At 41.7% G+C, this 23,851-nt stretch overlaps 1 protein-coding gene across 8 annotated transcripts in view; it reads left to right on the forward strand.

The window, feature by feature from the left end:
- The window catches only part of RAPGEF4 (Rap guanine nucleotide exchange factor 4), a 317,996-nt gene that overhangs the window by 222,259 nt on the left and 71,886 nt on the right, over positions 1 to 23,851 (forward strand). For all 8 annotated transcript variants that reach the window (XR_009504210.1, XR_009504211.1, XM_059928103.1 and 5 more), the window contains 4 exons: positions 9,132 to 9,185; positions 9,498 to 9,604; positions 13,394 to 13,515; positions 15,107 to 15,290. Coding sequence is in view for 6 of the 8 variants with exons in the window: in XM_059928103.1 (XP_059784086.1) it covers positions 9,132 to 9,185; positions 9,498 to 9,604; positions 13,394 to 13,515; positions 15,107 to 15,290 (467 nt within the window). In the remaining 2 variants the exon portion in view is untranslated. The remainder of the gene's footprint in view (positions 1 to 9,131; positions 9,186 to 9,497; positions 9,605 to 13,393; positions 13,516 to 15,106; positions 15,291 to 23,851) is intronic.

Raw genomic sequence — 23,851 nt, forward strand, 5'->3', positions numbered from 1 at the left:
ATCCAAAAACCAACAATCTGTTCTCTGTATCTATGAGCTTGTTTTTTTTGAATTTTGTTTTTGTTTTGTTTAGATTCCACATATGAGTAAGATCATAAAGTATTTGCCTTTCTCTCTCTGACTTATTTCATTTAGCATAATGCCCTGGAGGTCCAACCATGTTGCTGCAAATGGCAAGATTTTATTATTTTTTTGGCCTAATAATATTCCATTGTGTGCATGTATGTGTGCGTGTGTGTGTGTGTTTATTTATTTTTTCTTTATCCATTCATCTACTAGTGGATGCTTAGGTTGTTTCTATACCATGGCTATTGTAAATAATGATGCAATGAGCATGGGGTCCATATATATTTTCTAGTTAGTGTTTTCATTTCCTTCAGATAAATACTCAGAAGTGGAATTGCTGGATCATATAATAGTTCTATTTTTCATTTTTTGAGGAACCTCCATACTGTATTCCATAGTGGCTGCACCAATTTTTTGTACATTCACACCAACAGTGCACAAGGATTTCCTTTTCTCCACATCCTCACCAACACTTCTTATTTCTTGCCATTTTTGATATTAGCCATTCTGATAAGTGTGGGGTGACATCCCATCGTGGATTTGATTGTGGCCCACTTTTTTAAACAGGTTTTTTGTTTTCTTGTTCAGTTTTGAGAGTTCTTCGTATAATTTGGATGACAGTCTTTTATTAGCTGTGTCTTTTGCGAATCTTTTCTCCCAGTCCGTGGCTTGTTTTCTCACTCTCTTGACATTGTCTTTCACAGTGCAGAAGATTTTTATTTTAATGAAAGTTCCGTTTATCAGTTATTTATTTCATGGATTGTGTGCCTTTGTGTTGTATCTAAAAAAGTCATCGCCAAGCTTCCAGGTTGGTGAACACATAGAGATTCCAGGACAGTGGTACACCTGGAGAGGGTATAGAAGCTCTTCACCACTTCCCACATAGCTTGCCCTATGCATCTCTTCCACCTGGCTGTTCCTGAGTTATGTCCTTGCATAATAAAGTGGTAACCTAGAGTCCCCAGGGCATGGTGGAAAGATATGAGCTCTGAGACCAGACAGTCTTGGGCTTCAATCCTATCTCCCCTCTTCACAGCACTAAGGCTTTGGACGTTCACTTACTCTAAGTCTCACTTTCCTACATTGTAGGATCCTTGGATGATCTGTCTGGTATATAGAAAATAATCAATAGATCAAACACTCTAGATTGGCTGACCCAACCTCAAAAAAAAAAAAAAAAAAAAGGTCATTGCCATACCCAAAGTCATGTAGATATTCTCCTATGTTATCTTCTAGGAGTTTTTATAGCTTTGCGTTTTATGTTTAAGCCTGTGATCCATTTTGAGTGAATTTTTGTGAAGAATATAATGTCTGTGTCTAGATTCATTTTTTTGCATGTGGACATCAGTTGTCCCAGTACCATTGTTGAAAAGACTGTCTTTGCTCCATTGTTTTTCTTTGCTCCTTTGTCAAAGATCAGTTGACTGTATTTATGTGAGTGTATTTCTGGGCTCTCTGTTCTGTTCTGTTGATCTATTTGTCTCTTCTTCTGTCAATACTACGCTGTCTTGGTTACAGAAGCTTTATATTGATAGTAAGTCATAAAGTGGAGTAGCATCAGTTCTCCAGCTTTATTCTTCTCCTTCAAAATTGTGTTGGTTATTCTGGGTCTTTTGCCTCTATATATAAACTTCAGAATAAGTTTGTTAATATCCACAAAATAACTTGCGAGATCCATTTTTTAAACTTCTAGCTTTTGGTGGAGTTGAATCTCTGATGAGACTGAGGCTGGTGGTTCCAGCACTTGTTAGAGGGCTGTGTTGTGCCTTCTCCCATTCCCATCCCCTTTCTGCTCTTCCTTCTCTCTTGCTGGTCTATGGAGGAAGGAGAAGAAAGGAAGACATTTCTTTCTTAGTTTCTCTGCTTTTGTTACACAATATATTTTTGCATATTGTCTACATTTTTAATAGTATTATTAATGGAATACTACTCTATAGTTAATGTGTTAATCACAGTTAATTTGAATTTCCTGTTTGATAATTCCAAAATTTGTATCATGTCTGAGTCTGGCTCTGATGCTTACTTTGTCTCTTCATACTCTGTTGTCTTTGCCTTCTAGCATGCCTTGTGATTTTTGGTTGAAAACCAGACATGATGTATTGGGTAATAGGAACTGAGATAAATAAGCCTTTAGTGTGAGGTTTTATGTTAATCTGGCTAGGAATTGGGCTGTGTTTAATATTTGCTGTAGCTGTAGATTTCAGAGGTTTCAAATTCCTCTAATGTCCTTGTTTTTGTCTCCTCTGCTGTGTTTGGGCTTCCCTAAGAACACCTCCTTTGATAGAGTCTGAATCTACAGCTCATTCAGCTGTAATCCACTATTTTTATATTGGCATTTGTGGGGGGCATAGGGGAGAAGGGAAGTGAATATACTCTTGTGATTAAATCTCAGTCATTTACTGGGCCTGTGTCCCTGCCATGGGACTTTCACCACTGTTTCTTAGTGCTTTTTCCTTCTTTAGGTGAGACAGGAAGACCGGAGGAGACTAGAGTCAGAGAAATGCACTTCCCCCAGGTGGGATAAGACTCTCGTAAAGTCTTTTCCCTGGAGAGTAAGCCTTTGCTACGGAGAATGCTCTGGGTCTATATCATAATGCTCATTCTTCCCCTCCCCCTGCCAGAGCCACAAGGAGATAATTTTTGGCTCTTCACCATGAGAATTTGGAGGAATTCCAAGGGGTAAAGCCCACAAAATTGTGGGTGCCCACCTAAGACTATGTCCCCCAGGAGTTTCTCACTCCCAGGTTACTCCACATTCAGCCTCCAGCAAATCATCAAAATGACCATTGTTGAGGCATATTAAAAATGTTAAGAGTTTATTTGAGCAAAAGTTGATTCGAATCTGGCAGCACAAAACCGGAAGTGCTTAGGAGCACTCCACCAATGGGAGCTCAGGGAGGTAATTTTATAGAGAAAAGGTGAAGGCAAAATTAGGAAACTATTGATTGGCAGTAGCATAAAGCCTAGCTGGCTGTGATTGGTTGTCCTTGGGTTTCAATCTTGGAACCTTGAGGCAGTTGCAGGCTTAGATTTTGGTTTGCTTACACGGACCACCAGGCATTAGCGCCACCTCGGTCTAATGGCCTCCTGGTTTAATTAATTAAACACCATTTAAGCGTTCCTACCTGTTTGTGGCTTCCACTCCAGGTAGGCAAATGTCAGCTGTGACTGGATTCCCCCATTTCGCCAGATTTCGGGGTGGCAGTTTTCTTGACATACTCAGTTCTTTGATGAACCTGAGAGAAGTCATTATTTTCACTTTGTTCAGCTTTTTCTTGTAACAGCAGGAATGACCACTTTGACAGGTTGAAGCTGAAACTGGAAATCTACACGTCAATTTTAAACTAGGAAAAACTTTAAAAAGCCTATCGTTGGAAGCCAAAGAGGTCTAGAGATGAATTTTTCCATTAGTTAACAAATGGGAAAACTTACATAGTTATTTCAGAGTGGTGAAATCTGTATGAGTCTGATTTAGTTCCTACTTTTAATTTCATTTGGTCAACCAAAGAATGACGATACTGATGATAATTATTACAAAAATGAGACACACATTTCTAAGACCTTAGTTGTATTATTCCAAAATGCCAAAACAAGGGAATGTAACTCCTAAAAGTGTATCATTTTCACTAAAAACATTAAATATTCTTCCCACTTCCTAAAGATTTTCTCACCTGAACTGAGAAAAGGGGAATTTGAAATCCAGAATATTGTTGCATTTATTCATTGATCCAGATTCTCACTAATTGTTTAATCCATGGAAGTTCTACTTTCCCCAAAAGATCAAGAGCTCATTTAGACCAGGTTCTTTATCAGAGTCTGTACTTTAGCCTAGCACATTGCTCTGCACATAATACACCTTCATTAAATACTTGAATTGGACGTGGGCTTAGATGATGTTTTATTATGCTGGGTTGCCAGAGTTCTGCCATGAGCTTTGTGTCCCAATCTACCTTGTTATTCTTATCTCTTGGCTTAAAATGCTGTGCCTTGCAAAAGGCTTCTATGAACAAATACTTAAGTAAATAGAATTACCCCCTTTCAGAAGGGACTGAATATGGTTTTTCACGAGGCCTATTACAGAGCCTTATACCTCATAATGATCTACTGGGGAGTTATTGTGGATGTTGTAATAGAGACTAAACTCATATTTTTCATCACCTGATTAGTATTTCTGAATTGGCTCTGGTGCCAAAAGGAATATTTTCCCTTACTGTTTCTCCTTTTCAGTAGTAATATAAGCATAATAAAAAGCAATAGAATGCATCCCCTCTCCAGAAGCAAACAGAAACAAATTACGGTCACTCCTGAGGGAAGTCTTCAGGGGAGAAAGCCAAGAAAAGCAGAGAAAGCTGAATACCTCTGCCTTTATCTGTCCTCTCTGCCTAGCTTTTTAGGATCACATTTTCACAGCCCAATTCGGATTCTTTCATGCCCAGGTAGGGAGGAAGAATTTTTGTCGTCAACACACGGTTGATGTGTTGAAAGGTATGACATTTAATCAGAGAGGGGGTCTGTTTCTGCTAGGGCTCATTTGTGCTATGCGTTTTCTGGCTATAGATCAAAACATAGGGCAGCCCTAGGAACCAAGCCCAGGAAGCATTAATGAAGGCCCACTCTATGCTACCCACTGCCCACCTTCCTTACCTGTAGCCCAACAGGGAGTGTGGCTGGCGCGATATGGAATAGGAGAGGCTGAGAGGGCTGGGGTGGAACACGGAGCAACCCTGTGCCCACTCTGTGGGCACAGCAAACACCCTCTGTGGAGGGTCCTGGGCTGTTTGTCCTCTGAGCAGTACTTTGCCCTCCCTGTGCTCTGCTGTGCATCACAAGGAAGCCGACCTCCGCAGGGCCTTGGTTTTGCCTTTAGGGTTGGTTTTCTTGCTTTGATCCATCTTCTCGCCAATATCAGTCACCAAGCTCCTTCTTTCCCTCTTCTGTTTAATCATTTGTAAAATGAAATTCTTTTCCTTATTTCTCTGGTTTATGGTTGGAGAGGGATGGGATGCGGGAAGGTCTCCAGCTCACCTCAGCGGTGGGAGGTGGCAGCATCTCCAGCAGCGGCTGGACTTCTAGGACCAGGAGGCCCTCCGGGGTTCCAGCTCCCACGTGGACATCTGGCTCCCGCTCTGGCAACGCCTCCTCCTTCCTCTGTCCCCCCACCTGAGGGCTTCCTGCTTGGCTAGCATCCAGGTTACCTCCTCATCGCCTCTTTGGCTTCTCAGCTCTTGCACCACCTGTAAAGCTAGTTCCCAGCATTAAGTTCCCTCCGTGGGAAATACTGAGTGCTTTCCATTTTCCCGCTCGGACTTCAACTGCTACCTGCCTTTCTCGTATATTTGTCTCAGCCCTGGAAGGGCAGTCCCTCAATGCCAAATGCTTTATTGTCACAAAGTTGCTTTTTAAAAAGTTAATTCCGACCAAGCATGATGCATGGTGCTAATGTGTCATCTCAGTAGGATGTTATGAACACTTATTTCTGGAAACGCCTAAGATCAACTCTGGTACCTGGTAACTGAGAAGGGCTTAGATGCATTTTTCTCAATGAACTTTAATTAAATGGAATGTTAACTCTTCCACCGTGTGAGCCATGATATCTGTAGGAGGAAAGAGCAGGTGCGAAGGGTCATTGTTCCTGCAGCGTAGACACTGGAATAAGACTGACCTGGATTCACTTCCCAGCTCTTGCAGTCATTAGCTGTGTGAGCTCAAGTCCCTATGTGTTGCTGGCCTTAGTTTTCGCAATAAAATATGAGAGTAATAATAAAATAAGATAACACGTGTAAAAGGCCTGACACAGGAAGTCCTTGGTCTTGCTTTTAGGGCTGCTTTTCTTGTTTGGATTCTCACTAATCACCCCGTCCTGCTTCTTTCCCTCTCCTATTGAGGGAATGAAATTTATAAAATGAAATTCCTCTCCTCATTTCACTAAAGCTCAGCTAAACTGAAATTCTCAGAAATAAAAACTTTACCTGAAAGCCAAGGGAAACCAAAAAGGAAATAAATAAGCAGATACAAAAGCAATAGAGTCACACTCCCTATGGAAGGGGGCCCCTGAACAGGCATTGGCAGTGACTTTGTGTCCCAGGGACCCGGCCTACCTGTCACAGCCCTCTGCCTCACAGCGCATGGTTGCTAGGCACCAACGTAGCTCTTAGATCATAGAAGCTTGCCTAACTGAATACGGGATGGAGTCCCTTTCAAAGACAAGTTTTTATTCCCCTCCCCCCCAAGTAAAACTTTCCCTGCTCTCACCCTGCATGTGTTCCTTGGAGGTTTTATTTAAATAAAGGGACTGTCCCCCTCTCAAAGCATCTATTCATTATGTTGCCTCCAAACCTAAAATCTCTGGGCCAGGGAAGGTTCTGAGAATGCTGCCTTTCAACAGATTAAACAGCCTCTTGGTCCTGGGATTATCGCGCTAAAAGGCAACCTGTGTACGTTTTGCTCCTTTAGAAGTTGCAAATCAAAGGAACTGGTTGAAGTCTGATGCTTCCCCTGCTTTGGTAATAGTTTCTTTTCAGGGTCCCAAGGAAGCAAAAAGGGAACTGTTCAACCAAATTGACTACCTAGGGACCACTTGTTAGCATTTTGCTTAAATATAGTCATTTTTGTAGAAACAAATAAAAAGATGCAATCTTCAAATAATGTTTCATTGCGCCTACCAAAGAATAAACATTCATCAATAATCCTCAAGCACCGGCATCTTCTTGACCTCTGGCTCAGCCAGCCTCTCAAAGACTACTGCAAAGGAAAATAGATTTTTTTTTTTCCATAGGAAAGAAAAGGTTACCTCAGAAGCTTATCCTACATTCATCTACTCTAGACCACATATACCTACACTTCCTTCTTCTAAGACATGAAGAAGAAATGGGTTTCTGCTGTTACTTTCAAGAATAGCCAGAGGCTTCTACAATTTGGATACATAACCAGGCACAGTCCTAGACATATAAACCAACCTGTGTAATGTAAAGAGACAAGGTGCATGAGTACTGGGAACTCACAACCTGGAAATAATCAACTGTTTTGACTGCACACATTGCCAGCGCCCTGGTGCATGCTGGCCTCCCCCCTTTGGAACATGATTCCAGGTGATTTGGCATCACGGAATTCTGTCTTTTTTGAGGAGGTGGTACAGGGAGTCTGTGAGTTCACGGTCCCTTTCCCATGAAAGGTCTGCCATAAGAGAGCATGGGCTACTTCAGGACAAAGTCGGTCTCTATTTAAAGCTGCTATTGAATTTGACCAGATTTGACATTCCTTGGTCTATGCTAGTTGTAAACAGAATGCTGCTAAAATATTATAATATTGCTTGACATTTGTGCTCTAGTGATTTTGAGAGGAAGAAAAGGTCTAGATGCCAGCAAGGTGATGAAAATGTTTAAGTTCGGTGCGATTTCATTCTAAATTCATCTGTGTCTCATCTATGCTGTTCTTAAAACTTAGGATTCTTTTCCCTTTTTTCCTTAATTCTATTATAATATTAAAAGCAGCAACCCATCTGAAATTTATTGTTAATAAAAAGGAAGGCATATGTTTATACATGCATATTCATATTTAGGTACCTAAAGTATTTAAAATTAATATTGACTTTTTATTTTCCCTATTGATTATATATTAGGACAAAGGAAAAACCTACCAATTTATTTTCAATGCAATGGCTTCTAGTTGCAAAAAGTATGGGTTTTTAGTATAAAGTATAATAATCTCTGTGTTAGTTTTCTGTAGCTGCTGTAACCAATTGTGTAAGCCACAAGCTTAAAGAAACACAAATGAATAACCTTATAGTGCTGTAGTTTAGAAGTCTGAAGTTGGTCTCACTGGGCTAAAATCAAGGTATCAGCAGGCCCGTTCCTTCTGAAGGCTCCAGGGGGAAATCATGTATTGTTCTGCCTTTTCCATCTTCCAGAGGCTGCCCTCATTCCTTGGCTCTTGGCTTCCTCCACCATCAAAGCCAGCAAAATCAGGCTGAGTCCTACTCCCACTGTTAGCTCTCTGGTTCTAACTCTTCTGCCTCCCTCTTCCATCTTTTAAGGACCCTACAATTACAATTACATTGGAGCCACCTAGAAACATCAGAATAATCCGCTTATTTTGATCCTTAACTTAATCACATCTGCAGAGTCCCTTTTGCCATGTAATCTAAAGTATTCCTAGGTTCTGGGGATAAGAAGATGGACATCTTTGGGGGTCGTTATTCTGCCCACTGCAATCTCATAGGTAAATCTACTACTTACCTTCTGGAAGTGGCATAAACAGCGTTGTGTTGATGGTTCTATCACCACCTTTGACAGAATGTATCTTTGCCATTACCAGATATTTCAGAAAAATAGAGTGAAGGGGTTTCAGTAGGACTAGGGGACTCAGCTGTGTAGCTGTGTAGCAAGTCATTTCCCTGGGATTCCAATTCAGCACCTTCATCTGAAGAATGTGAATAGTGCTAGGGGCTTTATCTAGATCCTAGAGCTGTTCTGATAGTCACAGAATCCTGAAAACTTTGTACACCACTTTGCAGATGAAAGAGATGGTACACTAGCTGCCCCAGTGCATTCGAGGAACTTGAGTATGTAAAACCACAAAGAAGCATCATTTAAAAATTAAAACTTTCTAACAATACAAATTGCAGGAAAAGAATCTTAACTACATGAGAGAGGATGAAGTCGCTCATTTCCATTCTAAATCAGTCCTTTATCCCTATCGCCTGAGATAGGTCATTTTAATCTCTATTCATGTTTATCTTCTTTTGTTTTTTCCTCTGCCCTGATGTTTGTTATGCTGTGAGTAGATATTGATTCCCTTCTCATTAAGCCTGCAAACATCTAATCATTCCTGTTTGTTTTTTTTTCATTTTTAATAATTTGTGTTCAAATTTTGGCAAATCGAATGGTCTTAATTTTGCCCTTTGAATGCCTGTGCATTCAAGTTCTTTAGGCAGATTTTCTCTCTTGTTTTTTTAATTCTATTTTGAGTTTTATAAAAGTAGATGTTTCTTGTTATTCCCCAACCCATAATTTTCTTTAGTGAACTTTTTGTTTAATTTTCTTTTGCTTTAACATTTTATTTTTCAGACACCTCTCATTGAACCTCACGTTCCTCTTCGTCCTGCTAACACCATTACCAAGGTAATGGGATGTAGGTGGGTTGATGAGCCAGCAGAGCTAACTTCTTAAGTAACTACTGGAAGTGGTCCATGTGTCAAAGCATCACATCAGGAAACTGTGGATACAGTTTCTAGAAACAATACATATCGGTGTGTCTCAGTTCTCAGTATAGAACAGCGACATGTCACACAAGTGAACAATGCAAATGTATGAGTGAATTGTATTTTTCAAGTGCAGAGTCAGATTGGAAAGTGATTTAGTGATGCATCTGGTTTGTTTTCCATCTATAAACTCTCCTTTCTCTTCCCCTCCTCCCATCTGATTAAAATTCAGGTTCCTTCAGAGAAGATCCTCAGGGCTGGAAAAATATTACGAAATGCCATTCTCTTTCGAGCACCTCACATGATAAGAGATAGAAAATACCACCTAAAGACATACAGGTATGTGCAATAATTCTAAAGGGTATGGCCGCCTCAGATTCGTGATTAGTGAAGTTAGAATAAACTTGTGTTTCCCTGTTTTCCATCCATGGGCAGCATGTTTTATAATCCTCCAGGTTCTGGAAGTTAAGCTTGTCTTGGATCCCCACCTAACTCTAATTAGCCTTCATATTCCCAGGAGTTACTCCTAAACTCATTTGCTTAGACATTGGTTTAACTGTGATGAACATAGAAAACTTTTGTAATTCTGTTAGGAAAACTACTAGATTTAGATGAGATTCAACTAACATTTACTAAGTGTTCATTTGTACTTGAAGCCCTGTACCAGGCCACTTTATATATATTATCTCATTTCATCCTCATCACAACCTGCGAGGTAGGTGTGTGGCCATTTTTCAGATGATAAAACTGAGGCTCAGAAGAGATTAAATAGTTTTCCTTGACCAAGTCACGAATCTAGTGAATGGCAGTGCCAGGATTTAAACCAAGGTTGGTTGATTTACAAGTTTCATTCATTCATTCTGTCATTCATTCATTCCACACATTTATTAAGCACCTACTGGGCACCAGGCATTATTGTGTTCCAAACCCTAAGGATACAGGCGTGAAAAAAATGTAAAATGCCCTTTACATAATTTACTTTCTAATGTAGGATTTCATTCTAGTATGCATATAGTAAGATATGCAACTCTGTTTCACATCTATAATCATATAGAATAAAGACTCATTATAGCTGCCACTGGAGTTAAGAAATGATAAAGACAGGGGCTGTATGATTTAGTTGACCTTCTGGAATGACTGAACCATGGTGGGTAAATGAAGGATTCATGTCTAATCTTTAACTTTTGATTTTTATCAACTCAGCAGCGGTTTAGGAACTAGAACGTCCTGTCTATGTCACAAAAGCCTTCACTCCCTCTCCCTGCGCCCACGGTTCAGACTCACAACCCTCTTTCAGCAATCAGTCGGACTCTCATTTAGCCTCATTTAGACATGACCTCAGAACCCATCAGACTTAGCATGAGTCAAAACCCATTTGATTCACATGAACCAAATTCATAAGACACAGTGAAAAGCTAGAATACAAATTTTAAAGTGACCACAAAGGATACATATATATATATATATATCTTTCTAGTGACCGTCAACCATGATAGTACCTGTAAAATTATACCCGGTTTACTCTAGAGCAAACCTTCCAGTATATGTACCTCAAATCCAGTCTCTTTCCCAAGGACAGAGATGGAAACACATTGCAAATTCTTTCTCTTTGGATCACTTTTTCGGCACTTCCTGCAAACTAACACTCTTCTGCTTGCATTTGTCATGAATATGTTTATAAGACCAAAACTGGCAGTTTGTTACATTTAGATTGGCCTCTTCTTGATAGAATTCTGGAAATGAGATGGAATTTGAGAAAGACTTTAATCCGAAGCATGCTCCTTTCAGGGCATGTTCCCTCTCTTAAGACAGATTGCTCCTCTTGCCCTTTTAATGTGGATATTTACCAGCTACCATTTTGGTTGATTACATTTGGAAGCCTTTTCCTTCAACTCTGGAAGTTCATTCTTTTTTTGGCATCTGTAGTTCCTACACACTGTTACAATTTTGAGGGAAGTCAAGGTTAAACTCATGTGTCCATGTCCTCAGAGAGAGAGTTCAAACTCTTTAACTCATTAAGTGGATCTCAAAAATCTCATACAGCTAAAAGACCTCTTTCTTTTTAAATTTATATTCCCTTAATTTAAGATGTGATTATGCTTTCCCAAGTGTTGACTTGCGTTTGGGAAATTCCAGTAAAGATGTCATCTTTGGTGACAAATAATGGAAATTAGAAGTCAGAAACCATAATCTCTTTCTTGCTTCATAGTCCTAAGATTTTAACCCCCTGAAATATAGGTGTTATGTCTATTCCACACCCTATGACACAAATTAATGATCTGTTGATAATGACCCATGGACGCAACCGGAAGCCAGAGGCATGATTTCTTTTTCCTGCAGGACATTTTGAGTGCCTGGTCCCAGATCTTGTTTCCAGTTCCATCCTCTCCCTCCCTCCTGTTTTCACCTGCCGCCACTTCTATCATGACTGCAGTGCAAAGGGTTTGAAGTCTCCCCAGATACAGCGTCAGCCCCAGTGATCACCACACTAGAGATCAGCTGTCGATTTTAAAATAGCTAAAGATCATTAATAGAGAGGAAACCCGGTGATTCCACCAGCCACAAGTGGCACAGCTATGTGTCTTTGTTCTGTGTTCTGACTGCAAGACTCTTACACCCTGTCCCAGGGCCGAGAGGCTCTGGGATCATCTCAACACCATATGCTCTTTTTAGTAAAAGTAATAATTGAATTAAAAGCCACATGAAATTGATTTTTTTTATACTTGTACATGACTTTTCCCATTAATGAATTCTCAGATTAGATGAGGAACACGACAGATCATACGTCTGGTTCACAATGAATAGTAACTAGGTGCCTCTTTGCCCATTGAAGCTATAAAGTGTGGGTATGGACTGTAATCGGAGTAGTCCTAGAAATCCAACAGCCTTCTCAGGACGTCCTCCTGGTGCTGTATTCTTGGGTCAGACCCGCATCAGGACATCCCAGGAGTTCTGATAGATTTCAGAGTTCCTGGAGTCTTAGGACTGGACACGGCCTTTGAAGCCATCTTTTCCTCCTCTTTTCTTTTACAGATGAAAAAACTAAGAACCAGAGATTTGAAACGATATGGCCAGAGTCACACAGCTAATAAGTAGTAGACCTGGTGCTGGATCTCATGACTTCTCCCAGGCTAAGCTCTTCCTAAAGTGGACCAGCACTGGGAATCTCCTCCAGTTCAAACTAGAGAGGAGCTCCCTGGGCTGGAACGAGTCTTAGTGCCCCGGAGGTGGTGGCATCCTCAGCACAGGAGGGGAGGTCACCAGTGACTCAGACCCAGCTGCAGGCAGCCAGCTGCTCTGAAACTCCCTGCTTATTCCTGTCCCTTGGGATTCCTCCCTCGTACTTCAAGATCCCATTTCCTCCGTTGAACAGTCATGCCACGAACACCTCTCTCCCCACTGAAGGTTTCCTAATATGTATGTGTAGTTATATGTTTCCTAACTAATGCACGTAGTCTGCCCATCCTGACCAGCTTACCACAGAGGGGCAACATAGAGATGCACATGTGCCTGTACAGAAAGGATTTGGAGCTCTTCAGATGACAGGCTGTGTCGAAGTGCATCAAACTTTTTTCAGGGACTTGCATCGCTAATTGCTTGTTTCTCCCAGCAGCCCTCTGAGGAAGCTCAATAGTATTACTTGAAAATAGAAAGTGCTATATAATTTTGCATTTACACATAGCCTTTCACGGAGCACCTCCTAGGGCCTCACAAACCTTAACTCATTCCTCAAAAGGCTCCGGTGAAGGAAGTCAGAATTAGGCTTTGCCTTCATTTTACACCCAGATTTTTCTGGGACCGGCTCAAGAGTTTCTGGCCCTGGGATTCGCTTGCCAGATCATGCTCCCTGTCTAGCTGCCCTTTAGTCTCCCCTGGGGCTGCCGCCTGTAATGCTCTTCCGTTTAGCCAGCCTCGCCTAGAAGGTTCTCTCGTGAGTTGAGTGGTTTTATTGGTTTGTACAAAAGTTTGAGGACCTGAGGCCACATCATGCAGTGCTTTGTTTGCCACGAGACCTCTTAGGGTGGAAGAGCATGGAGCCCTGTGGGAGGGTCTCCTCTCAGAAGCCATCTCCCGTCCTTCATCTGCAAGGGGGTGACTTCCCCTCCTCTGTGTCCTGCCGCCCCTTAGACAGTGCTGCGTGGGGACCGAGCTGGTGGATTGGATGCTGCAGCAGACCCCGTGTGTTCACTCCCGAGTCCAAGCTGTTGGCATGTGGCAAGTCCTGGTAGAAGACGGTGTTCTCAACCACGGTAAGATGAGCCACGGTCCCTGGAAAACCCTCAAGAAATGCGAGGAAGTGCACTTCCCTAGGTACGTTGTGGCTGAACTCCCACATGGGCCAGAAAGAATCATGATCCCTTTAGGGACCCGCAGAGCTGGCATCTTCATTCAGCAATACAAATGCAGCAAGTGGATGCCGTTGATTGCAGTGTTCCACCATTGTACCCTCCTAACTTGGGAAAGCGGATGAAGGGAAAATGAAATTGAAACCCGAGTGCATCAGTTCCAATTATGTTTATTAGTTTGCATTCACAGTTCATCGATAGCATGATTATACTCTGAGCATTGCATAGCGGTCCTGATGCAGGGGCCGACGGAAGAGCAGCAAAGTGTGTGGCCGGGCTGATGACGTGAAAGAGAGTACTGAATTCAGAAGCTGAGTTTTCTGGGAGAGCCAATTTTTGTACCCACACGTAATATCAGGATTGTGCTCTGTGGCGTAGCCCCTGATATCCACAGGGGCTATAACTGAGCAGAGTAGCCATTCAGGACTGGAGTGGAGCTGTGATTGAACTCCTCATGCCATGTGTTTAAAGATCACTTTTCCAAACTGACAAACTATTAAAATCATTCCTTTAATTTTTAAATACCTGGGAATCTAATGATGCTCTTGCCAGTGTTTCACAGACTTTACTGTGCATACAAATCACCTGGAACTCTTGTTAAAATGCGGATTCTGATTCAGCAGGGCTGGGACGGGTCCAGAGAGTCTGCATTTCCAAAAGCTCCCAGATGACGCAGATGCTGCAGTTCCAGGGATCATATCTTGAGCAGCAATGGTCCTACCACTCCTCCTCATCTTTGGATAGCATTGGTGCTCCCTCCTGAAAAGGGGCTTAAGAGCTTTCAGACACATAGATGAGGGATTCTAAGCCAAGTTTATGACTTTGTCCTACTGAGATCTAAATCTTCTTGTTTAAAGGGAATAAGAAAAAAAAATTCTTTAAAACTTGAACTGGAAGGAAATTACCATAAGATCCTAGGCATATATGACCTAGATGCTTGGTCTTGTCAGCTTTGTTCAGACAATTTTATTTTAATTTTTTAACTGCAGACAGACATGTTTCTAAACAGTACATATAGAAAGAAAAACATCAATTCTGATTCCTGACGAAGTTGGTTTTTTTGTTTTGTTTTGTTTTTTGTTTTTTGCTAAGTCTGTACTTTGAAAAAAAAACCAAACAAACATTATAGAGCATGATCTGGCAGGTGGTTATTTTCCGGTTTAGGACATACAACCCACATGCTAGAAAATGTCACCAAGGCAATTTCTGCCGGTCAGAGTGCTCATGTCAGGAAAGTTGGCAGGTTCTCATAAGAGAGTCCCAGGGCAGCTCAGGAGATGGGCGGGTCAGAGAGGGCTGTGAGGTGCATGACTGCAGCCCAGAGGTCGCGTCCCACAGCTGCACCGCCCTGGGTGAGGCCAAGGGAGACGGGTGAGGTGTCTCACCACTTTGCTGCCACTTGGCTCACTTGCCCGACACCATCCTTTCGTTTCTGGTAAACGGGCCTGTGAGGCAGAGGTGCAGCAGCTGACGCTTGCCTCCATGTTTCCCATAGTGGACCAGGAGCATCATTTCCAAGATAAATATTTATTTTATCGATTTCTGGATGATGAGCACGAGGATGCGCCTTTGCCTACAGAGGAGGAGAAAAAGGAGTGTGATGAGGAGCTGCAAGACACCATGCTGCTGCTGTCGCAGATGGGCCCCGACGCCCACATGAGGATGATCCTCCGCAAACCGTGAGTGAGGGCGTGTGGCGCCCCCTGCAGGTCACCCGTGCAAAGGTGCGCACCTGGGCGGAGGAAAGCAAGGCTGACTTCAAAAGACGTGGCCTTCCTTCCCCCAGGGCCAAAGGAGAGATGCCGAAGGAGTGACAGATATGTTTGCCTCTTGTTGTTTTATTCTATGTTTGAGCCAGATCGTTCCAGTTCCCTTTTGCATGAGTTAAAACTATAGAGATTTTTCACAGTTGGCTCAGGATGTCAAAACTGGGTCCACGTATTAAATGACCTCTGGTCCCTGACAAACAAACTGCTCTGCTTCTGTGCCAGACTGTGGAAGCCCCTTTCTTCCTGATGCAATAGGACAGAGGTCGTCAGAACCATTAGACCTCATACCTGAGCTTGTATGCCTGCTTTCATTCATTCATTCATTCAGCACACTCTTTCACCCCATGCGGAGGCTTCTACTCCTTAGCTTAAAGACACGTTCTTTTTTTATTTTTTTTTTAATTGAAGTACAGTTGATTTACAGTATTGTGTTAGTTTCTGGTGTACAATGAAGTGATTCAGTTTTATATTTTTTTCAGATTATTTTCCACTATAGGTTATTGTAAGATATTGAATACAGTTCCCTATGCTATACAGTTAATCCTTGCTGTTTATCTGTTTTATGTATAGTAGTTTGTATCTATTAATCCCATAGTCCTAATTTATCTCCCCCCTCCCTTTCCCCTTTGGTAACCATAAGTTTGTTTTCTATGTCTGAGTCTTTCTGTTTTATATATAGATTCACTTGTATTACTTTTTAGATTCCACATATAAATGATACTATATAATATTTGTCTTTCTCTGAGTTACTTCACTTAGTATGATATACTCTAGGTCCATCCATGTTGCTGCAAATGGCATTATTTCATTCTTTTTTATACCTGAGTGATATTCCATTGTGTGTGTGTGTGTATGTGTATGTGTATATATATATATATATACCACATCTTCTTTATCCGTGTGTATGTGTATGTGTGTGTGTGTATGTATGTATGTATGTATGTGTGTGTGTGTATATATATATATATATATATATATGCCACATCTTCTTTATCCATTTATCTGTTGATGGACATTTAGGTTGTTTCCATGTCTTGGCTATTGTGAATAGTGCTGCAGTGAACATAGGGGTGGATGTATCTTTTCGAATTAGAGTTTTTATCTTAACGACACATTCTTAAGAGAACGCCACTGCTCCATTAAACTCTTCAAGGCCTCCAGTCAGCCAGTGAGGTGCTCCCTCCGTTCCAGATCAGTGGAAACCCACCTGACCATCAGCTAAAGTTGAGGACTCCGAAGAGTTTTATCAGATCAATCCAGAAAGACTGTATTGAGCCTCCCATCTGTTCAGGGCACTCAGCTAATTGCCACAGGGCATATGAAGAAGGGTATGCCTCAGTCCCAACCTCAGGGAAACCTTTTCAATGAGGGGTGACTTGGCCTCTGGATCTGAAACCACTGCACACAGGGCTTATGTTTTTCTGCTGGAAGTGAATTCCCTCTCCACCCGGCAACCGGTGCGCGCCAGCTGTGGGTGTCGACTCTGAGTCACTGGCTTGGCCGACCTCCATTCATCAGCTGGGCTCGACAAGACTTTACCCGTCTCGCGTGTCCCCTGGGCGCTTTCCAAGAGCGAGGTGTCCCTCAGACCAGCTTCCCGATGTGGGCCCCGCACACCAACTCACAGCAGCCTCTCACTGCACCTTCCTTCCCTTTCCCCAGGATTCTCCCCCTTTCCCTTGCCCTTACTCTGTACTGCAAAAAGGCTCTTCAGCATAGCTCATTTTTTGTCACACCATGACCCCTTTGTCACAACTTCCTCTTGGGTCTTAATGTCCTGCACCATGTGTTTCAGAGGCCTTCCCTCCACCCAGATAGCATCGTTATCCTTAACTCCGGAGCCATGGTTTTTAGCTCCTTTAGCCTCAAAACCCTTGCTTCAAACAAAAATGTTGCTGGAAAATCCAAAATATCAAACAGAAAAGCCAGAGCTTCACTGACCTCATCATGCGTCGTAGTCAAGAAAACTGCCCAGTAATTTGTGTTTTCTCTGCCCTGAAGGGCCACAGGGGTTGGGGAGCCACGGGAGAATCCCCAGGGCTTGGGGAACTCAGATGAAGGCCCCCACTCTAAGCTGTGTTCTCCTTCCTGGCAGACTGCTTCCCCTCTCTCTTTCCCACACCCCCGTGTCTCATTGTCCTTCGTTTACCTCCTCATCATTTGCTGGCTCCATCCCTTCTTGCTCTTCTTGCTGCCATCTTCATTCAAGCCCACATCACACAGTGGTTCTGAATCAGATGGGGACAGCCCCTAGGGGCGTCAGGAAGTGTGGGAGGGGGTTTTGGTTGCCACACTGCTGGCCTTTGCTGGGTAGTTGTAGGACCTAGGGATGTTGAACACACACCAGTACCTAGAACCCTCCAAAATAAGCTGCCCTGAAAAGAATGCCCCTGTTGAGAAACATTATTGGAAACTGTGAGTTTCTTAAAGGCAAAGACATAGCTCATTTTACTTCATTCATTCATTCATTTAGTCATTTAACCAATATTTATTGAACATCTATTTTGTCCTAGATACTATGTTAGTTGCAAAGGCTACAGCATTGAACTAGAGGGTTGCACCTCCTTCCTGGAGCTTTCTGTCTAGGACAGAAGACAGACCATAAGCAACTAGTTATGCAAGTAATCATTTAATCACCACTGCATTACATGCTACAAAGGAAAATGTAGTGTATGTTGATAGAATGTAATATGGAGAGGGAAATTGAACTTGTTGTGGAAGTTAGAAAAGGCCGTATCCCTAGCTCTGTGCCTTACACCAAGTTGACCATCAGTAAGCCTTTGCTTAGTGAATGAATGAATAAATGAACATATAGCCCCAGCTCTGATGTTCCCTCAGCTCTCCCTTGCTTCAAGGGAGACAGAAATGCCATTCAATGCACAAATATTTTTGAGCATCTACCAAAGATGTTTTTAAAAAGTAGCAAAATGGTTCCTGCCTTTGGAGAGTTTATAATCCAATGGGATAGGCACTCCCAAATTAGATTCAGATGCAACAAACATATATTGAGTGCTGGTTGTGTGCAAAGCACCACGCAAGGGCTATTTGTGCTAATTGTTTGATTCACCCTCACAAGAGCCTGAGAGCTGGGTTCATGAGTTACCCTTAGAAATAGGAGCCTGTACTTGTGCTTCTTTTTTCTTCCATACAGCATTGAATCGCATGATCCTTGGCAGCCCAAAGATTCTTCAGAGAAAATTACATTCCAAAGTTTGGACTTTTTTAGCCTATCACTGGCTGCTAAAGTACAGGTTTCACCAGTATCCGAAGGTATATCATTTTGGGCGCCCTTGGGATTTTCCCATCTTTTCAGGTTTTATGAAACCGCAAATGTTGGAATTGGGCTGGTAGTTCTTTTGACTTGGTACTCTTAAATTTCCTTTCTATTGGAATGACAGCCCCTAAGAAATGGAAAAGTGAAAAAGAAGGAATCTAATTTAATGAGACAGACTTTCAAACTATACACACACACACACACACACACACACACACACCATTTTTTTGATCTGATAATAACCTTTGGAGCTTCTACTTTATTTAAGTGGAAAGAAAATAAGCTGAGTTGATCAAGAATTGACGGTATCACTGCTGTCCTTGAAGAGAGCAGCCGAGCACTTCGCTCCTGGGAACTTGAGGGCATGTTCACAGGTTCTGTAAACGTTGACTTTTTACTGCCTAGACTGCCAAGTCATTAAGAAGTGTGGAGGCATGAGATGCATTGGTTCCATATTGACCGGGGCAAGACCCCCCAATATAGTAACTCAGCACAGCTGCATTTTATAATAGTCACCACTGCCAGAGAGGTTGCAGAACTCTGATAATTACTGAGAAAGAAATAACACAATATTCTTTGATGAGAAGATTACTTTGAGAATTTGATTGTATAATGAAGATGTTGCTTTGAAAGGTACTTCCTATTGTTCTGAATCTGAGACTCACTAGCAAAAAAAAAACGTGTCACTTGTTTTGACAGGCTACTTAGAAAAATTCTCTGTTTATTACATTAACTGCGGCATTTTAACTGTCAAACTATGAAAGAATGTTCTGTAGTTTAAAAAACAGAATAGAGCTTCAGGGGAAATTTTTTGGCACACTCTTGTTGCTATTGGTATTGAAAAAAAACATACATTCTGAATGCGAAATTAGCTTTTTATGTGGTGGCAGGCAGAGTGACTCACAATGCCCATCCCGGTTTCACAGGTGCAGACCTGGATGGCATTTGGGGGCAAGTGCTATAGAACAGTGACAGTTTGATGGTGCTGTTGTTGCAGCTTCCAGACAGGGCCATCAAACCTAAAACGAGCTCTTGGAGCTTATTGTTTTGATTTGGCTTTGTTTAAAAGTCTAAAAACAAGAGGTTACCCTACAGCAAAGAGATACAGTGGAGACCCTTACCAGCAGAAACATGCATTCTGGCTACCTTTGAGCAGGTACTTTGGAGAGGGGCCATGGGCAAAGAGATGTGGAATGAGCAGGTAAGCAGGTTGTTATGAACTTGAGGCCAGCTGGATAAAAAGAGACTTCAAGGAGACAAAGAAGGCCCTTGCCATACAAGCGTCCCAACTTCTTCTTCCAAGTAAAGTGAGACCTAGTGCACCACTGTTTAGGATGATCTATCAGAAACCAGCCTAAAGGCGGGAGGGAACTGAAGAAGATGCCATTTCCCAAATCTAATTCTAGGTCTGTCTGCAATTTTGAAATTCCCTAAAAGTCTAGAAGCTTAAGACAGTTGGGCCTGAGCAGAGGGGGGAAAAAATGAAATTAAAAAAATATATATATAAACACATAAGAGAATTGTTGGTAGGTTCTGGAGTCTTCCAAATGGGTCAGAAACTCATAAGCTCGAGTACATTTATTTCATGTGATCGAGTAATATTTTCTAACATATGCTATGGGGCATAAGATTGAAAGGAAGCAATTGAAGATAATCAAGTGATATGAGAAAATACCAGAAGGGGGAAGGAGGGTTGTTTATCAGTCAGTTGGCTACATTAAGACTGCCTCCTGGGCTTCCCTGGTGGCGCAGTGGTTGAGAATCCACCTGCCAATGCAGGGTACACGGGTTCGAGCCCTGATCTGGGAAGATCCCACATGCCGCGGAGCAACTAGGCCCATGAGCCACAACTACTGAGCCTGCGCGTCTGGAGCCTGTGCTCCGCAACGGGAGAGGCCGCGGCAGTGAGAGGCCCGCGCACCGCGATGAAGAGTGGCCCCCGCTCTCCGCAACTGGAGAAAGCCCTCGCACAGAAATGAAGACCCAACACAGCCAAAAATAAATAAATAAATAAATAAATTAAAAAAAAAAAAAAAGACTGCCTCCACCCTCTGTTCCACACACTTGCTCTAGAGGGCACTTAAGAGGCTGTGTGTTTTCGTTAGCAGAGCCTGTTTTTAATAGGGTGTTTACCTGTCCAAGCTGTTTTGGAGGGTGTGAAATTTGAAATCCTGATAGTTATAGGGAAATGCGTTTCCTCAGGGGAACCCAGATTAGCAAGCCTAAAATGAGTGGTGCCGAGGGTTTCGATTTCTGTTGGGATATGCCAAGAGAATGTTCAGAGTTATGAAGTCCATCCTCAGATGCAAATCAGATGAAAAGAGAAGCATGACTGAAAGAGCTAATCTTCATGAAATTTAAAAAAAAGAAAAGATTTTATTGTGATTCTTTTTCGTCACTGCATGACAAACTTTGCCTTTGTTCTTCCTGGAAAGATTGCTGTGCTCTAAGTGTAAGCTTGTGGAATTTACCAGAAGAAATGATTGCAGTAAGTGGGCCGTTCGTTTCTTGAGTTTAGATTTGCCTCCCCCCTATGAAAGCAATTTACCACTTATTCCTCATGTTTACATGCCCAGGAACCCAACCATTGGATTGCTGCCATTAGGGTTCAGATTTGGGAGAGAGAAAGATGGGTGTAGCTGCCATTTACAGTTTAGGGATCATTATTGGATTGCCTCAAGATTTTTATGACTTTTTACTGTTGAAGTCAATCTGTTCCTCGTATAGAAAATTTGGAAACTACTGAAAAGAGTCAAAGAAGAATAAATGTCACCTGCCAATCACATCTTCCAGAGATAATTATTATTAACGTTTTGGTGCCTATCCCTCTGGTTATTTTTCAATCCCTAACTTTTTACACTTAATAATATGTCATGGCATTCTCTTTTAACCTTAAATATTTTTTAAAGGTGGGATTTTTAATAGGTGCATAGTAGTCTATCCTCTGAATGTTCCTCAGTGCATTCAGTTTGTCACGGTTGGACGTTTAGGTTGATTCTCAAGCCCTTTCTTCTTAAGAGCAGCAGAAAATAATATTCTAGTGCTCTTCTTCCCAGAACAAAGAAAGAATTCCTAGCCTGGCAGGGGTGCAGGAGTGGGGTTGCGGCTAGAAAGATGTCAAGAAAGTTCCAGCAGGGAACTGAAGGAGTGCCCAGACCCAGAGTGCTGGTAAATTTGGCTGGAGAGTTAGGCTGAGGTCAGATTGAAGAAGGTCTGCTTCTGTGTTCCTTGGATATTATTTTATAGCCATTTGGGGCACCGTTGACTGGTTTAAAGGGAGATGTGGCATGGCCAGCTTCGCAGTAGGTAGGTTTCTCTGCTACCTGTAGAGAATGGATTGGAGGGGCTGAGACTAAAGATAGAATGCCAAATATTGAGTTTTATGAGAGTACAATTAATTATATTTTAAGAATTTAATGACAGCATTTGAGATACATGCATTTGACCTAAGAGTCTGCTAAATAAAGGGAAAGTAATACTAAGCACAAGAGCCCTGGATTCTACTCTTACCAAGTTACCAGTAAGTCCCCCAACATCTCCAGATTACAGAACTCTTAAGCTATAAATTTAATACCTGCTTACTCTCTCCCAGTTTTACAAAGGGATTGTGAATGGAAAAACAAATGCAGTAGTATTTAATCACAGCCAACATTTATTGAGCACACGTATGCTAGACACTGTGTTCAACAGTTGTCTAATTCAATTCTTTCAACAGAACCATGAGGTAGTTATTAATATTATCCCTATTTTATGGATTAGGAAAGTGAGGCTTAGGTTAAGTCACTTGCCTGTGTTCATCCTGAAAGTGGTGGACTCAGGATTTGGTCCAGGTCTTTCTGACTCTGGATCCTGTGTTCTGTTCTGTGGTCTACCACCTATCCCAGGCCAAAAAGACTTCAAAATGGTCTCTTGGCTTTGTTCTTGGAGCATTACTGAGGAAAGATGTCATGGAAATCTGATTTTAAAATAATTATTGCAGAATAGTCTCATCTCATTAAGTTATTACTATATAGACCTGGATGAAGTACAAATCTACTGTAGAAAAAAATTATATCAACACACTAGCCAAGATCACAAACAAAACTTAACAACTAAAAATGAGTCACACTATACATTTTATATAGTGACTTCACATATATCACCTCTTTGAACCTCAGAATAACTCTATGAACTGAGTAGGACTAATGTTATTATCCACAGTTTACAGATGGAGAAATTGAGCTTAGTAGATGGCGAGTGTCTTCTTTAACATCACACAGTAGTACATGTGGCTGAACCAGGAACTGAGCCCAAGTCTGCTTACTCCAAATCCAATTTCATTCATTTCTTTCATGGATAATAATCTTTCCTCTCTAATAGATTGCCTAAACTTCTTCCTCTCTGGTGGATTTACTGAATAAGCAGTGGAGTCCAAAGAAATATGGATAATCTATCTGTCCCTGATTCATAAAGAATTAATTTTTATAAGGAAAAATAATACATCCACATAGCATCTGCTCAAGAAACATTTGCATTTTCTATCTGACATATATGTCTTATACACAAAGGCAGGTTGCTATACTGTCTGCTTCTATCCAAATTTGTTTGTTTTTCTCAACTTACTGCTTAGGTGTTTTAAAGGAAAATATTTATAGTTGTACCTTTTAAAAGGTTTAATGGTACACTTCTCTCGTGCCCTTATAGTAAACACTTTTGCTGGGAGAATTTCTGGCATATTTGGTTTCTAAACATGAAAAACCTCAGATCACACTGTCCCCAAAACACTTAGCCCTCAGAGGCCCTGAATCACAGAACCCTTACTCCATGTCCTGATGGGGATCACTTCATTTCTCCCAAATATTCATGAAGCTTTTACCCTTAACTGCAGTTGTAAACTGTATTCATTTCTAACTTCACAAAGAAGGGAAGAATCCCCATGTGCACAGGCTTTGCTATCAGAACTAGAAAATGCCTAATTGTATCTGATAAGCTTAAGATGTCCTTTTCTGGGTTAAAGGTAAGGTGAGGGGGGGTGGTGTGGCAGGGAAGTGAGCAGACAGAGCTGGGCGGGACACCTTAAATGGCAAGTCACCAGGCTCCTGGAATGACTCAAGCACTTAACTGCTAACTCTTAGGAAGCAAGGGTCCTGGGAGGTGAAAAGAGAAAGAAACAAACATGTTGTGCTGGTTTTTTAGACAAGAGGGTGGAAAACCACAC

The sequence above is a fragment of the Balaenoptera ricei genome, chromosome 7 (assembly GCF_028023285.1).
Source record: "Balaenoptera ricei isolate mBalRic1 chromosome 7, mBalRic1.hap2, whole genome shotgun sequence".
Taxonomy (NCBI): domain Eukaryota; kingdom Metazoa; phylum Chordata; class Mammalia; order Artiodactyla; family Balaenopteridae; genus Balaenoptera; species Balaenoptera ricei.